General features: G+C 53.8%; 1 protein-coding gene across 1 annotated transcript; it reads left to right on the top strand.

Moving 5' to 3' along the window:
• The first annotated feature begins 598 nt into the window (after nucleotides 1-598).
• Nucleotides 599-16,438, top strand: LOC128272363 (protein bark beetle). Its single transcript, XM_053010158.1, has 10 exons — nucleotides 599-1,117; nucleotides 5,607-5,782; nucleotides 5,855-12,099; nucleotides 12,166-12,377; nucleotides 12,446-12,801; nucleotides 12,864-12,989; nucleotides 14,120-14,143; nucleotides 14,270-14,738; nucleotides 14,805-15,026; nucleotides 15,307-16,438. The coding sequence occupies exons 1-10, from the start codon at nucleotides 599-601 to the stop codon at nucleotides 16,423-16,425; spliced, it is 9,468 nt and encodes a 3,155-aa protein (XP_052866118.1). The 3' UTR covers nucleotides 16,426-16,438.
• The last annotated feature ends 900 nt before the right edge of the window (nucleotides 16,439-17,338 follow it).

Raw genomic sequence — 17,338 nt, 5'->3', positions numbered from 1 at the left:
ACATGGCGCTGTTGGGTTGGCCAGACACCAAAAAGAGGCCTCAAACATTTCCTTCAATCCCCGGAAAACCGGTTTCCCGTAACTCCAACACTCCAGCGCTATGATGGCCGCCCGCGGCCGCGAAGTGACGCGATCGCCGGATGAGCTAATGTGTTAGTAGCAGCAGCTCCACAGTAGGCTGCGAAGGTGTTTGTTCCGTTCCGTGTGCGCTGTGTGTGAAACCCGTCTCCGTCAGCCCGTTGTTCTTTATCGTAGTTCTCTCCAGTGCGCCAGTTATCTTTGGGTGTTGTTTTGCGCGTCGTTATCAACCCTTTCTCTCTCTCTGTCGTAGTATTTCTAATTGTTGTTGTTACTTCTTGCCGCGCGGTGTGTGTGTCGTTTCTATTTCAGTGTACGGTGGCGCTTGACGGGCATTTGATTCGTCACATCCAAGTAGCCGTTTTTGCCTGGTGGATTTCACAGTTTCGGAGCTCCGAGTCCAGGGATCGTGATGAGTTGATCGGTCATGCTGCATGTGTTCAAATCGAAGAAAAAGTGCATTTATAACGAATAGAAGAAAGTGCTTAGATTTAAGTGCGCCTTCACAACAGTGTTCAATATGGTGGCTCGCAACAGTGCAGCGAAGCGAGCGGTGAAACAATGGAAAAATCGGCTGAAATCCGGTGCCGGCTTGGTGGCGGCGATACTGTTACTTTGTGGCTCACTGTTCGGTGGTGGTCAGTGTCAGGTGGAAGAAGTGGATGATTTCGGTGCGCAGCATCACCCTGATCGTGATATCGAGCACGTGCCGGCGCCGAGCAGTAAGGAGATCATTACGAATCACATCGTTTCGGGTGGCGTCGGTGATGACGATGGGGCGATCGGTGGTGCCAGTGATTCACACTATCAATATCCGGGTGATACGGCCGGCGATCGTGATACGGCCGGCGAGAAGTATACGGAGATCGTCGGTGATGTGGTACTGGGCGAGAAGGTTCTGCGGGCCTCCGAGAGTCCTTACTCGCTCCGCACGGACCTGGAGGTGGAACGGCGGGCACGGTTAATCATCGAGGCCGGTGTATCGATCCACTTTGCCCCGATGGTTGGCATCACGGTGCGCGGTTCGATGGTGGCCATGGTAAGTCCGGGGCAGTCGATTCCTGATTCCCCTTATCTAATCGCGTGGAAAGCTTCATATCGGGGGCTACACCCATCCCTCACGCATTTCGGTGGTCGTCGCGGCCTCTGCCGTGTTTATTTGGGTTGGGCAATGTCTGATTATAATTCCACCTGTTTTGTTTGCAGCGGTAGACGCGTTATCGTTCTCGCGACGCTTATCAAGCGTCGCCTCAGACACTACGAGAAACCGGCCGCGGTATGCCGCCGTGAGAAGCCCTTCCCATGGCCTTTTCCAGTTGTGTAGGGTTGTGGATGTCGCAAGTCGATGAAACAGGTTGTACGCAAACATTCAACCGGGTTGAGGGAGCGTGTGCCCCCGACGGCGGTTGCGAGAACTGAGAAACCCGTGGGCCGAAGAAGAAGTCTTTGTTCCGGTTTGGGGTAAACAGTATTTTTGAACTATCAGCTTAACGTTATCAGTAATACAAAATATTTATATTTCTTAGTAAGATCGAATCGATCGACTTTTGGAAGAGAAACCATCCCGATTGGGTCCATTCGATGCGGCGTCGACCCTTTTCTTCAGAATGTTTGGCCGATCGCAGAGAAAGTTCCACTTCCGTGTGCGGTAGTAAAAGAAGAAATAAACGCTTACCCATAAATCGGTCGCCAGGCGGGCGCCATTAATCTTCGCTTCGTCACGCTTCGCTCGTCTCGGTATCAACCACAATGACAGCCTCTTTCTCTAGTTTTTGCTCCAACGAAGTGCCTTTAGGTTCTGTTTTCACTTCCCCCGAATGCCACGCGAGAAGCCATTGAACGCGCGGACGCGTTACACCGCGTTTCGACCACGTTCCAGCTCGCCGATTTTCGGTGGCGTGGCCGATCCCGTCTAAGATGGTTAGATTTGTTGGTGCGCCGGGCTCACCAAAGCATTAAATTATTCGCACTTTGTACGAGTCCATCGCAAGTCCAAAAATTAATTTTCCGAGAGGAGAATGAACGCAACGAAGGGGTTTTCTCCTGCTGGGCCTTCACCGATCGTGCGCGATCGTTGCGCCTTATGGTTGTTGTCCTCACGAATCTCGAATTCCTTGCTTTCGTTGCGAACCATCGCTCTCTCTCTCTCTCTCTGAGTTCTATACGAGAAAGTGTCGCGATTATTAGATTAACTCGTCCCATGGTTAACCTCAGGGGTCAATTGAAACGATAAAACAATACTGCGATCGTCTGCGTGTGTGTGCGGAGTGTCGTTTCGTAATTTTTAATTTAACGCCCAAAGGTGGCCCCTTCACGATTCAACTAATTAAACAATTAGCTTCCTTTTTGGGGGATGAAGTGTCTGTGTCTAACAGAGCGCCTCTTGGTCACCTAATGTGAAAAAGGTCGAATAAAAGTGTAAGTTCCATTATCTACCATTTTAAACACTAAATTATAGTGAGGATCGTGATCTTTACGCAAGTTTAGCACCCATTTAGACGTTTCATTTGCGCCACACCACATATTTGCGTTCAGCATGAAAATGATCCCCATTGTAGGGGAAAACCCCGGGAACCGAAGCGATTTTCCCAGCGATCCAGCACCGGGAGGCGGCCTAGTCTCCGCCGTATCTTCCGTGTTCAAAGTATTTTTATGCGAACATCAGCCAGAAGATGAAGCTTTTGCATCAGATTGTGGCGGCGGCGGCTAGCGGGGCTGAGAAAACCATTTTTGCTTACTTTCGATTTCACGCGCCGGGCCGGGTTTGGTAACTAATTGGAAATTAACGAAGGCGATTCGTAAGAGAGCCAACCAAAGGAATGTTACGTTACGTAAAATGTACATGTTACCACTTTTTACGGGAGCGATAGCTGTCGGAGACCACAAACATTTTTATTCCGAAAAGATTTGGTTCCCGTTTCAAAGGGTCCGTGTGAAGTGTGTCACATAAAACACTGACCAGGTTTTCGGTGGGCAGGCCCTTTTTATTAGTTCGGTCGGTCACGCGGAAAGAAAAAATGTCTGCCACGGCCGCTTTTAACGCTTGAGTAAATTACATTCGCCTCAGTTGAGACGATCGGCGTCGTCGTGTGGGCCGTAACGTGCGGAAGATTCATTCACCAATACGTCGCGACCCCGAAGACGTTGTGGCGGACGTTGTTAATCAATTAACCCCGACCTTTAGCGTGGCACAGTACTGAAGGGCTTGGTCCAGAGGTCAGATTGTACACAGAGTGCTCTCGGTTCGGCTTGTGCCACGATCAGCTAATTGGATTCCAGAGTGGATTCCCAGAAAGCAAGGGAATGTAGTTCACTATGGTCAACCGCAATTAATTGAGCTCCACAAAGAGGGAGGCAGCATGGAGAGGGAAAAAAATATGCTGCCCAGTGGCCACATTATCTCGAAGCTGGGCGACTGTTTGCGACATCATCCACTGGGACCACTGGGAGAGTGCGTGCCCAACAATCATTGTTTGTCGCCTTTTTCCGGGGGTTGTTCACCGTCAGCTGGTGTTTTTGCCCTGTGTTTGGGGACTCATCGTGATCGCCAGACAATGACGGGGCTCACTGGGGCGCGAATCCTTCGGTCCCACCCCGTAATCACGAAACATCAGCGAAATGCACAATAGACGCGTCCCCGTTGCGTGCGATGGGCAACCCTTTGCGATCGATGTAAAAGTAGTGAATGAACCCATTAGGCGTTGGCACCGCCCTCCGGGGATGGCATTAGTCATCTCGCACGATGCAGCGAATGAATCAGCGGAGGATGAAGCGGACTTTGGCGCACGGTCAGACCAAAGGGGTGTAAATCTAAACGCTGATGTCACAATCTGCGCTGCGCTGAGTCATCGTCAACGTTCTGAGATCGCGATGCTTCGAGTGGGCCGGGAAACGTCACCGCGGTCGTCATGGCAACGATCCATCCGCACTCTACCGCTGTCATCTTTGTGACATTTCAATGCGAGTAGAAAGATGTTGACAATGTTTTAATGAACTCAAACAACAGAGAGCCACATTTAGTAAATTTATGCTCGTTCTACATTTGAATGGCGCCATGTGTGACACACTTTCGAGCGACACCTGCAATCTACCTTTGCGGTACACCGGTAGTGCAGTTAGCCTAGTGGGTACTCTATCAAACGAACCGGTTTTTCACGGTGCATTACTACGAATGGGCCGCTGCCACACCGGATGCGGCACCTGTTGCACTCCGGTGCACCGACGCGACGCAAGCTGCCGATGCGTGACCCGTCGAGTCACAAAAAAGGCAAAAGATTTTTTATTTTCCACCAACAATACCTGGCGCTGGTGTTAGATTCATTCCCCGCGATTGCAAAGGCCAATTCGAACGAAGGTCGATAATGGCTTCATTAATGGAAATTGGAGAAAGGAAATCATTTTTCGGTTGATTGATTCAATCGTACCGGTACACCCGAGATGATTCTCCGACCGAAACCTAGCCATTCGCGAGCTGAAGCGGGTCACAATTTATGGTTTCCTATTTGTTAGCGGTCTAAACGACCATTTTCTCTCTCGCACGGCACGCAACCTAGGTCGAACCCTTGTTGGGCGTTTGCCGTTTTTCTTATGATCCTCCATATTTCATTCGCCAGTAGAAACGTTTTGATTATGAGCTTCTAAACATGGATCTTCCGATGAGCTTGAGGTACACCAAAAAGAAGAAGGGTAATTTCGGAGTTCCCCTTTTTTGGGATGTTGGCGATCGCAGAGAGCAACTTAGGGCTCCCATCAGCCTCCACAAAAAAAAAACAATTACTCACTCAATATGAAGAAATCTTCCAGAAATCTCACCGTTCGCTCCGTGCATGCGATTTGAAATCGTTTATATGCGTGCTCCGCACCTGACCTACATTAACTGGCCCCGCGAAAGCCGGTAAAATAGCGCAAATGTAGTGTAGTGTTGGTGTAACTGAACCAGTTGGAATGTTGCCAGCTCGCTCCAGCGGAAGGAACACGGGCCAAAGGCCCAGGTATCCAGTTGCGCAGCACGTCTCGAGCAAAACGGAAGGGAGTTTCATTAAAAAAATAATGTTCCATTAAGTAAATGAAACTAGAAACGAAGCAGACAATAAATAAAGTGTTATAAACATAAACACTGTTTACGTAAAATTGAGCCAAGCAAAGGTCACGCGTCGTATCATAACGGGACCCTCCCTATTTTATGGCCAATTCAATTGTTATTTAAATATACGATTCATTGCTTTTGTTTTGGACGATTTCTCGACGACGGGTTTCACCTGCGTTTCGAATGGCGTAGACGGGCGCGCTTTTCGCGTGGTGCTTTTATTATGCAACGGTTCGGCGCGGCGCGGCGCATAACGGTCGGCAACTGACTCACCGCGCGCAGAGTCCGCGCATTGAAACGGTGGGGAACCTTGCGTGAAAGAGGAGAGTAGGAAATAAATCACATTTCTCTCTTATCAGCAGTTTGTGAACGCAATTTAAATTTAAAAACCCATAAACTACTCTACTTGTCGTTCATGTTTTGCTTTCCTTCATCCTGCCAGGGCACTGCGGAGAACAAAATACACCTCACGACGCTTCCCAATACCGGCTACGAAGATGTTCCGTCCGATCCGCGCGAAGCCGGCGTTCGCTTGGTGGACGGTCCCAGTCCGCTCGCCGGTCGCCTCCAGCTGCTCAACCGGGGCAAGTGGCGATCGGTTTGCTCAAACTCCAAGAAGTAAGTAACTTTGGCAATGCAGCCCCGACGGGACACACGGAAGTTAAACATTCTCCTTCTTTCGCCTTCCAGCTGGACGATCGCTGACTATGAGACCACATGCCGACAGATGGGCTTCAAGGGAGGCCGCTTTTGGAACTGGATGGATCGCATCCCGAACTACGAGCCACGGTTGCTGTACGAAGAGCCACACTGTCGCGGGACCGAGGGTTCGCTGTTTGATTGCGCCTGGGCCACGAAGCAGGTCGGCTCGGGGGTCTGTGATTATCACAGCGACATCGGGGTGCAGTGTTTGCCGCTCTTCGACCACGTGACGCCCCACTGGCGGGGCCTTCGGTTCGAGAACGCCGAAAGCAAAGAAACGCTCTCGTACAACCACGTGCTGTATGATTCCATTTCGTTGTCTCAGCTGCGCCACGTTGACATTGTTCGGGCGGGGACGGGTCGAGGAGGAGCGGCCGATGCGGCCGTGAGTGTCCTCGGGGTGCCGCCCGTCCTGGAGCACGTCACCATCGACCACTCGTCGTACACGGGCATCAACGTGACGCGGCACGATGCAGCGTTCAGCTTCCGAAATGTGACCGTCAGACGTAGCGGAGGATTCGGGATCTTCATGAACTCGAGCTACGGATCGGCCCACCTGGAGGGTGTGACCGTGAGTGAGAACGGTGCCGATGGTATCCGGTACGTGGGCCACGATCTGCGGTCATCGGAGCGAACCGATCGGAGTAAGGTGTTCGATTTTTGCACCCTAACGACGACCGCGTGGCAGATCTATCCGCTGCAGCTGTCCTTCGAGCAGTCCCCGTTTGCGCTTTCGCCGAAGGAGTGTGCCCGATCGTTCGAGACCGGCTTCGGGTACGTGCTGACGATGCATTTTGTGTACTTCGAACTGACACGCAACGAAACGGCCCACATCTCGGTGTACGACGGGATGTCGGAGAACGATCGGTTACTGGCGTCGTGGAGCGTGCGCAATTCGACGCGGCCGCAGAGTGTGACCAGCACGCGGGAGAAACTGTTCATAAAGCTGCGTGCCGACGCGAGGTCCGCGGTTCTGGCGCACTTCCGCGTGTCGTCGGGCATCACGAAGGCGTTCGATCTAAACGTCACCCAGGGGACGATCGTCGACAACGGGGGACGAGGCATTGCGGTGGACAACTTGCGGTCCCAGGTGCACGTGCACTCGTCCACGATCGCGAATAATCGGCACGCGGCCGGGCTGCATGTGACGAGCGGAGTGGGCGACGTAAATGTGACGGACTCGCGGATCACCTTTAACCAGGGCGATGGAATTAATATCACGTATTTCGGTGGCAATCGGAACATATCGCGCAGCTCGATCGCTTCGAACCGTGGCTACGGGTTCGCGGTGTGGCTTAACCAGACGACGGTGGACCGGCGAGAGTTTCTCGAGTTCAACCAGACCACGACGGTGGAGTATTCGACGTTTGTGAAAAACCTCGAAGTGGGCGTCCTGCACGGGAACTACTGTGGCGATGCGTGGGTCAACGTGACCGGGAACTGGTTCAACGACAGCACGAGCGATGCGATCGACGTCCAGTCGTGCTGGTTCGAGACGCCGGACAACCGCCGGCTACGGTTGCAGATCGGACACAACAGCTTCGAGCACTCGAACCGGCTAGCGATCATCATCAGCCCGATCTTGAATCTGGACGGACGGATCGAGTACAATCACTTTTCGCGCGGTCGCTACGGAGCCCTTCTTACGCGCAACCGACCCTGGGAAGAATTCCGGGCCCTTCCGGTGCGACTCGTCGTGCAGCACAACCACTTCCTCGGCAACGAAGGAATCTACGTGGCTTCGCTCGGATTGTCCCCGAACACCGACCGCGGGACGCAGTGGATGCTGTTTACGCGGAATTTTGTCAAGGGCAACCGGGTTAAGGAAGCGTTCGGACCGCTCGAAGCCGAAGGTGGTGAGGGTCTCGGTGGTGAAGGGCGACTAAATCCGCGATCGCGTGTTGCCGCCCCGGTCGTGATCTCGTCCAACAACGTGGACGTGTTCCGGAACATCATCTCGAACCACGAGTCCCAGTACGAGGTCGGCTCGCAACTGTCCGACCAGAGCAAGGCACTGAACGTGACGTACAACTGGCTTGGCAACCAGGACGAAGAGCGGATCTACGATCGGCTGTTCCACCGCAAAGATCGGTACGATCTGGCGAAGATCGAGTACTTCCCGTACCTGTTGCACCACTCGAACCCGGGCACACAGACGATCGCCCAGTACCAGAAGTTTGTGCCGTTCTTTCACAAGGAGGGCAGCGAACGGATCGGTGGCGAGGTGGACGGCCAGGAGATACTGCCCGCGGGGACGTACACCGTCGAGCGGGACATTAACGTGCGCCCGGGGGGCAAACTGATACTGAACTCGGGCGTGACGCTAAACTTTGCACCGAGCGTCGGCATGATGGTGACCGGGAAGCTGGAGGCGCGGGGCCGCTCGCCGGACGATATTCTGTTTACGCTCAAGCGGGAACCGGTCATGATGGACAACGATACGACGGAAGCGATCGCGGAAGATCCCGAGTTTGCGATGGACATCGAGACGGAATCGATCGTCGAGAAGGCTCCACAGGAACCGCCACAGATCCCGCGGGTGCCGGTGCGGCTCGTAGGCGGGGCGAATGATCACGAGGGACGGTTGCAGGTGTACGTGGAGGGCGTGTGGGGGACGGTGTGTGATTACGGGTGGACCATCACGAACGCGGCGTTAGTTTGCCACCAACTCGGGTTGGCGCTGAATCCGACCGATTGGCGATTGCAGCGATCGGAAGTGCCGGGTGCGGGGACGAGCGAGGATGTACTGCTGTCGCATGTCCGCTGCACGGAGCACGATATCGACGTGACGCGGTGCCGTGCGGAGCGCGCCTCCCGCGGGGACTTTGAGAACTCGTGTGGCCACGAAAACGACGTCGGTGTGCGGTGCTACGAGGGAGCCTGGGCAGGGCTACGGTTCGGGGTGCTGGCCGAGCGGGCCGATCTGCAGTACGTGACGATCGAGAAGGCCGGTCTGTTTGACTACATGACCAACGCCTTCAAGCCGGCCCTGCAGATGGACCTGGCGCGCCACAATCTGGACAGTGTGCGTGTGGTCGAGAACCTGCAGGATGGGCTGGGAATTATTTACTCGGACATTTACGCCGGGTCGTCGGTGAATAATGTGAAGAACTCGGAGTTCTCCGGTAACCGTGGCAATGGCATCAGCATCAAGCAGCTGGGACTCAAGGTGCACGGCAGCGTCATCAAGGACAATCGAGCATCGGGTGTCCATCACGATCAGGTCGTGTCGTCGCTGGAGCAGCGTGAAATCACGAGCTGGTTCAGCATGGTGCCGGACTTTAACGTGGACGATTCGGACTATCGGCCGATCCTGGTGCCGGAAGCGACGGTCAGCAACATCGACATCGATCAGTGGCAGATTAAGCACATCATCACGACGCCGGTTCGGGGCGATGAGCCGGTCGACAAGCAGATCGTGATCCGGTGCCAGCCGGGCTACGTGATCGGCGTGCAGTTGCTGAATCCGATCGAGAATCGGTCGACGGAGAACATCTGGCTGTACGACTCGCTGATGCGCAGTACCGAGTCGGACATTTGGCAGGTGAAGCGCGATCTGTCCGTGTTCCCGCTCACCACCAGCAGCTACGGGGCCATCCTGCAGTACCGCAGTGGAGCGAACGCTCTCGGCGGGGCCGTACTGGTGCTCCGTTCGATCCAGGCCCCCGTGCAGAACGTGTACAATCGGATCGTGCGTGGTCCGGTGCCGACGCTGCAGATAACGTCGACGAAGATCCAACGGAACTTCCGCGGCATCACCGGGACGTACTACAATCGGTATCTGGGCGAGAAGGGTGAACTGTATCTGCGGAAGGCCAACGAATCGATCAAGCTGGTCAACTGTGAGCTTAGCCACAACCGGGAAGAAGCGATGCTGATCCACTCGCCGTTCTGGGACGTGCACGTGAGCAACATCTCAGAGATCACGATCCACATCAACAACAGTTTGATCCGTGACAATGGCCGTGGAGTGCGTCAGTTTTCAAAGGATCTACGCTCCTCGAATAACTTGTTCCATTACGTGCTGCAGGACACGACGATCGAGAGTAACTCACTCGGGGGGCTCGAACTCAGCTTGCCTTACGTTTGGCAGTACAATGAAAACTTTACGCACTCCGTGTTCCTGGGGAACGATACGTGGGCTCGGAATCGCAAGTTTGCCGTTCTGATCGATGGCCACTATGCGGCCGTCAACATTTCGTCCAACATCTTCACCGAGAACGTGTGCGCCCAGGGTCTGATCGGGTTCCGCGGGATGGAGAAGAAGATGCGGATCGATAATAATCGGATCACGCGCAACTACGGTGCGTACATGGTCGAGTTCCGGTCGGACAGTCAGAGTGAGATCCTGGGCGAGATACCGGCCCTGCTGGCGTTTAACCAGATCGAAAGCAACGAGCAGGCGAAGGACACGCGATCGACGATGCGCAACTTTATCCGCGGCGAGCGGAGCAACGCCAACGATCCGACGTGTGTGATCGGGTTCGGTGGCGTGCAGAAGGTGCAGATCTATCGGAACGTGATCTCGAACAACCAGCAGGACTACGATCTGATTGCGGGCGTCAAGTCGGCCCGGTTGCGGAACTATTTGGACGCCCGCGAGAACTGGTGGGGCAGCCGGGACGAGCTGCACATCCGGCGGCGGATATTCGATTTCGACGATTGGAACAATCACGCGGAAGCACTGTACCGGCCGTATCTGGTGGAGGACGTGACGGACGGGAGTATCTCGGTAAGCAGTGGGCCACTTCCGCCGGTCGATCTGGATGCGCTCGGGGGCCGAATACTGGAGAACCTATCGATCTACCGGCGACCGACGCCGTACGTGGTCCGGTCGGACATTACCGTGATGCCGGGCGTTACGTTCAGTATCTACCCGGGGGTCGTGATGGAGTTTGCCCCGAACGTGGGCATTCTGGTGCTGGGGACGTTGTTGGCGCGCGGATCGAGCGATGCCGAGGTGATCATGAAACCGATCGAGAACGCCTCGGAAGGGCTGCGGCGGGTGGAGCGATCGTTGGAGAACATGGTCAATTATGACTCGATTCGGCTCTGTACGAACAGGAATTGCTCGCAGGGTGAATCGGAGAACGAGCGGGCCAAGGAGGGCTTTCTGGAGTACTACAACCACACGACGCTCCAGTGGATCCCGATCTGCGATCGGCGGTTCACGGAGCGGAACGCGCAGGTCGTTTGCCGGGAGCTGGGCTACGATCCGCTCGATGTGTTCTTCGGGCACGACCGGAGGATCGAGTTTCACACGAACTCGCTCACCCGCATCTGGTCCTGGGTCGAACCGATGGAGTGCCACGGGGACGAGGCGCGCCTGGAAGAGTGTCCGGAGCGGCTCAATGGCCAACTGTACGGGCGGCGCCACGAGTGCCAGTGGGACTCGGACTTTGTGTTCATCAGCTGCAACGGAGAGCCGGAAACCCGGCACCGTTACTGGGGCGGTGTCCGCTTTGCGAACCCCGACTTCGAGGCCAGCCTGTACGAGGATCGGCTCCACGATACGGTCACACACGCGACCAGTCAGCCGGTGGAAAGCGTGATGGACAGCGTTCGGATCGATCGCGCCGGAATGCTGCACGGTGAAAAGTCGCCAGCCGTGCAGACGATCGCCAAGAATCCGAGCATCAGCTCGGTGTCGATCCACGACAGTGCCCACCATGGGGTGAACCTGATCTCGCCGACCAACGCGATCCACCTGAACCACCTGCGGATCCTGCGCGCCCTCGGCCAGGGCATCAACGCGATCTCGCTGACGGGCGAGGGTCGCGAGAGTGACGAATCGAGCTACAGTCCGCTGCGGGACCTCGACCTACCGTACAATCTGTTCTCCATGATCGACATCTGCGACACGAACAAGGAGATCACGCTCGAGGAGCGCGTCCTGGTGTACTACAAGTACGACAACAATCCGGTCAATTGCGTGAAGATCTTTAAGAGTGCGTACCGCGTGAAACCGCTCGGCTTTCGGTTGCTGCAGTCGAATCTGTTCAACCACTCGAAGGAGTACGGCCGCCGGGACATGATCCAGCTGATGGACGGGGACATCTACAATGTTTCGGCGCGCACGATCGGCACGGTCGATGCGGATTCGGACAACCAGAAGCGATTGTTCCGCGCGATCGAACCGGCCCTCAGCGTGCGGCTGATTGCCAGCGGAGCTCCGGCACGGCACGGATTCATTGCGGAGGTCGTCACGCTACCGATATCGGCCATCGGTTTCAGTAAGTGCTAGCGGGGGGTGCTTCGGCTTCGACGGGTACTGATCGCTCCTTTTTGCCCGATTGCAGATCGCGATGCGCAGCACAACATTTCGAATACAGAAATTGTGGGCTGTGTCGGGGGTGCCCTTCAGTACACATCGGTCGGCGAGGTGTCCCCGATACTGACGCTCGAGCGGAACCGGATTATGCGCAACTGTCGCCAGCTGTACGGCAACTTCTCTTCGTGCGAGTCCGCCATCCGGGTCGATGTGCAGAACATGCAATCGTTGCACTTTAGGGTTCGTCACTTGCCGGTGGCAAATAACCGGTAACGATACTAATGGCATTCCGTTTCGTGTTTTCGTAGAACAACCTGGTCGAGGCGAACCAAGGTGGCGTAATGGTTCGGGCCGATTCTCGTGGGTCGGCCACGTCACTGCGCGGTTGGATACATCACAATCTGTTCGTACGCAATCGTAACCGACCAGCGATCCACGTCGATGGGCGACAATCTTCACCGTACCAGGAGGTGATCATACACAACAACTACATCACGCAAAATGATGCCACCTTCCGGGATGTGATCGTGTTGCGGCAGGTCGTGTCGAACTTTACGTACAACTACGTGCACCGGAACAAGGGCTTGAGGATCGTGCAGGTGTCCGGGTTCGATCGCGTCCGTTTACCGATCTATCAGACGACCACACACAACGGGTTCTATGAGTAGGTTTCAGACGGGAACTCGAACTGAGACTCGGAAATTATGCTTTGTTTCACATTCGCAGTAACGTTGCCAGTGATTGGGCGGGACGGGCCACGATTGTCGCCGGGACGGCCGGCCAGCACTACATCGACAACATTTTCGCCAACCCGGACAACGATTACGAAATAATAACCGTCAACCGGTCAATGTAAGTTGGGTACCTTTTCCCTTAGACGATCGAGTAGTAAAGCCTATCCCACTTAGAATCGGGAAAAGTTGTATGTCTTCCAGCAGCGCCCCTCGTGGCTGGATTTCAAATGTTTTGACAGTTAGGTCTTTAGTGAACATTCGACTTTCAGTGATGAAAGTTTCATCTTGGTACGCGGAGTTTATAGAAGTTAGGCTCAAAGGAACTCGAAAGAAGAAAAATAATTGAAACATACGACCGGCAGCTGAACCGGAAGGTTTTGAGATCAATGAAGGCAAATTCTGGACTTTCGTTTCGGGATATTGCAATGTTGCAACGGGATGTTCTTTCCTTGCATTGAAGCATCCAAACAGGACACTTAAGCAAGACCTAGTCGCTTGCGGATGCTTGCTTATGGACGACGAAACATACGTGAAACTAGATTGCGGACAGCTTCCTGGACCAAAATTTTATCTTGCCACGGCACGGGGAGATGTCCCCTGCGAGTTCAAATTTGCATTCGCCAATAAATTTGCACGGAAACTAATGATCTGGCAAGGAATTTGCACCTGTGGCCGGAAAACCAAGGTTTTCATCACAAACACAACGATGAACTCAACACTGTATAAGGTAGAGTGTTAAATTTATTCACTCTCGGGTAAGCGACAAACTCAAAACCTTTTTTGTAGAACCTCTTTTATTACACCGTAATGTGATAGTAGAAGGAGGAGGAGCTCAAAAATTATAAGTCTTTCTTTCTCCACTGTCTGTCGCAAACTGCCCGTTTCTCGCTTTTCCATCTTCTCTAAGGATACTAGATGTGCGTGCGTCGTTCAAGCTATAGTTTCTAATAAGTCCGCCAGGTGAGCTGGTGCCGTCGGCTAGGACCATGATAGCTGTTTTTACGCAACAGTAGAGTGCCTCAAAAAGCGAGTTCTATCACGTCACACAAAGGTCATTCAATTGTTCCCGATTCTAAGTGGGAAAGGCTTTAAGTTGGGGCGAAGGGACGGACGAGTACTTTACGATAACCTGTTGATTCTATTCAAAATTTTGCATGTCTTTATTGTATTTTGTTCTTACTCCTTCTCTCTTACTCCTGCGTAAACGGGGATCGCTGTGTGGTCGCTGATCACTCTGGCCCGTGGCAGAATTGATTTCCAGTACTGGAATAGGTAGGTGCAGATGTTGCTTGTGACATTTTGCTACCGGCGGTTGGTGTTGGGTTTGCTTGCTTGTGTGGCATGGTGCGGTTCTTCGGTTTCGGCCCATCGGATTAATGTTCCCCTTTCTCTTTGCAGCACGCTGGACGTGTGGAAGACGAAAATCGATGCCCGACACAACTACTGGAGTTACAACGAAACACTGGCCGTTAGTTCTCGGATACGCGATCGCCTGGATGATCCGCAGCTGCTCGAGGTGTCGTACCTGCCGCTGCACATGAACAATCTGACCGTGCTGGATGGCAAGTGCCCGCCCGGGTGGACACTGCTGATCGACACGTGCTACATGTACGTCGGAGCTCCGATGAGCTTCCGTGAGGCGCGAGACTTTTGTCGTTCGGATAACGCCTCCCTCCCGTTCATCCACGGCGATGCGACGCTGTTGTGGCGGTTCCTCGATCAGCAGTCGCGGTACCTGCGTAACGTCGAGCGGGTTTGGGTGCAGGATGCCAACTACATCGATCGGTGCACCTCGTTCATCTACCAGAACGTGGAGGTCGAGGAGTGCCACAATCGGCATGCGTTCCTGTGCGAAATCGATCCGAAAGTGAGTGCCGGGCCGCGCGCGTCCTCGTAATGGAATGTCTTTCATATTGGAATGTTTCTTTCGTAGGTCGAGATTGATCCCCTCCACTGGACGGCTAGCCTGGAGGTGATCGGCATCATCGTGGCCCTTGCCCTGGTCATTGTCCTTATTTGCACCGTGTGCGTTTGCTGGTGCTGTAAGTCACGTTACCGGCAGGAGCAGCGCCTTCAGCGACGCAACAGCATCCGCCAAAGCATGCGAAGTCTGAACAGTATCGATCCCCAGGGATCGCTTCGTAGACGAAACTATGTAAGTGTTCGGCCGAATGGAGGAACATGTTACCGAGCTTAATAGCACCGATCGCCACTTTTCGGATCGATCACACACTTTTTTCACTTTCCAATCAATTTCTTGCACTCCACGGCGCAGCCTACAGATGTGTAAAGAGAGAGAGTTCTTCGTAAGTGATTACGTTTGAAGTTTGTTCGACCGTAGGTCTTTGCTCGTCTCTGCACGCTTTGTTTGTCCTTCAACCTGTATTTTCGGACTTAAAGCTCCTGAACTTACTCTTGCCCCTTTTTTCCCACAGGCAATGTCCCGTTCGACGGATACCCTGCGAACGGCCACCACGAACGACTACAAACGAATGGCATCGAACGGTTCGATCGAATCCGTGGACAAGAGTGTACTGAGCACGGAAACCGGCTACGACATGTACGATCACAAGCAGAAGCAACAGTACGGCAACGAGTACGCCGAGCAGCTTAAGGCTCAACTCGGTTACAGTGACAGTAACGGGGGCACGGGGGCTACCTCCGAGTATCTGCCGGCGGCCGGTCACAGTAGTGCCGCCAACAGTCCCCTGAAAACGAAGGTTTACGGATTGCCCGACTATAGTAGCCACCACGGTGGTGGAGTGGGTTCGGCCATCGAGCTGGCCTTCCGGAACGAGGGTTTTCGCGACACTTCCACAACCTATTCCGGCGTAACGCGCAACAACTCTATCAACACTGTCATCAACGAGGACACACCCATCATACACGCCCCGGGAGGTGGCGACGATCTCGAGGAGTCCGGTTCCGACTACTACGGAAACTCGAGCACGCTGCCGATACGCCCGATGCCCGATAAACTGTCGTTTCTGCACGAACTGAAGCAACATTTGCCCGAATACGAACCCCCGTCACCGATTAGCCACAGCAGTTTTCAGCCGACACGCAGCTCCCAGTCCGACTCGATGTCCACGGTCAGCGGGCTGGCGTATGGTGGCGGTGGGGCGATGGCCGCTGGTCAGCGTATACCACCAAGACCGGCGCCTCCCGTCGCTCACGTTTACCAGCAACCGTCAATACAGGTACGGCGACCAGCTCCACCGGAGCCGGAACAGATGCGGCGTCCGGATTCGTACATGAAGGCGGTCAAAAAGTACGCCCAACCCGGGGGCCGAGAACGCGAGTCGATACTGCCGCCACCGCGCAGCGATAGCCAGCGGCCCAAAACGCTGTACGAGTCATCCGGAGAGCATCCGGTTCCCATTTCGCCGCCGGATACCCCCTCGCCAACGACGCTACCGTCCGCGAGGTCAAACTATGCGCGCTCAAAGTCGGAGGCACTGCTGGAGACCAACTTTGACGATCCGTCCGCGGTGCCGGCGATGCTGAGCTCGGACAGCCGGAGCTACTCGCAACCGCTCGAAACGGCAATGTGAGGTCTGGGCGGCGAGAATGTGGCCGGTTTCTGTTCGTAAACGAATTGTACAGTTAGAAATAAGTATTTCTTCGACGAAGCATGCTGCGCGTTGCGAAAGCTTCGAAACATTTGTAAGGTTCCGTCAGGGGCATGGTGCTTTTGCACGGACGGAAAGCTTTTTGCGCTTTTCACTCAACGAAGGCGAGAAAGAAATTCAGTTACAGTATCAAAAGTTTGAATGATTTTAAGATGTAAGGCGCGTTTTCGCAGATTTACTCTCAAATAGATAAGAAAATTCGTTAAGGATCGTGATGCTGCGCGAGAAGCAGATCCATAGCCTGACCGCAGTGACCGCCTTCTGGTGCCTTAGGTGTGCTTACTTTACTTTTAACCGCGGGAGAAATCCAGATTTTAAAAATTATGTTGCGCGACCAGAGTTTTACTGTCTTCATTATTGCGAAGCTGCGATGACTCACGATGACGAATATGAATATTTCTGCAGAATTTACGTGATATGTACGTTAGATAACACAATCATAGTTATATACAGCAAAAGTTGAAACGTTAATCGAGGCGACAATCGAGAAATGCAGGAAATTGAGGAAGAAGCAAATCAGTCGAAAACCTGTTAATGCTTAAAGTTCAAGACAAAACTAGAAATCATAACAATAAACATGGTTACAGCCAAACTCTCTTGGAAAAAAGTAGTGTGTGTTTAATTTCTGCGCAACATTCCCTCCGAAAACCACCTTTTCACGTGCAACGGTGCTGATATGTTTGTGGTATTTTTTAATGTTAAAATCGCCGGATGGCCGAAAAGATGCCAAACATGTGCCAATCAGATTGCCGATGCAAATGGAAGCGGCAACGACGACACGGTCGCGGAACAGCCAAATACTGGTTCGGGTCGGCAAAGAGCTGGATCGCCGAAA

This window comes from Anopheles cruzii, chromosome 3, assembly GCF_943734635.1.
Source record: "Anopheles cruzii chromosome 3, idAnoCruzAS_RS32_06, whole genome shotgun sequence".
Classification (NCBI taxonomy): Eukaryota; Metazoa; Arthropoda; class Insecta; order Diptera; family Culicidae; genus Anopheles; species Anopheles cruzii.
This window is presented reverse-complemented; position numbering and strand designations above follow the sequence as displayed.

Coding starts and splice junctions, on each gene's coding strand:
- LOC128272363 (XM_053010158.1), top strand. CDS start 599: ATGGTGGCTCGCAACAGTGCAGCGAAGCGAGCGGTGAAACAATGGAAA. Junction 1,118..5,606: donor GCGGTTCGATGGTGGCCATG/GTAAGTCCGGGG, acceptor TCATCCTGCCAG/GGCACTGCGGAGAACAAAAT. Junction 12,802..12,863: donor ACACACAACGGGTTCTATGA/GTAGGTTTCAGA, acceptor TCACATTCGCAG/TAACGTTGCCAGTGATTGGG.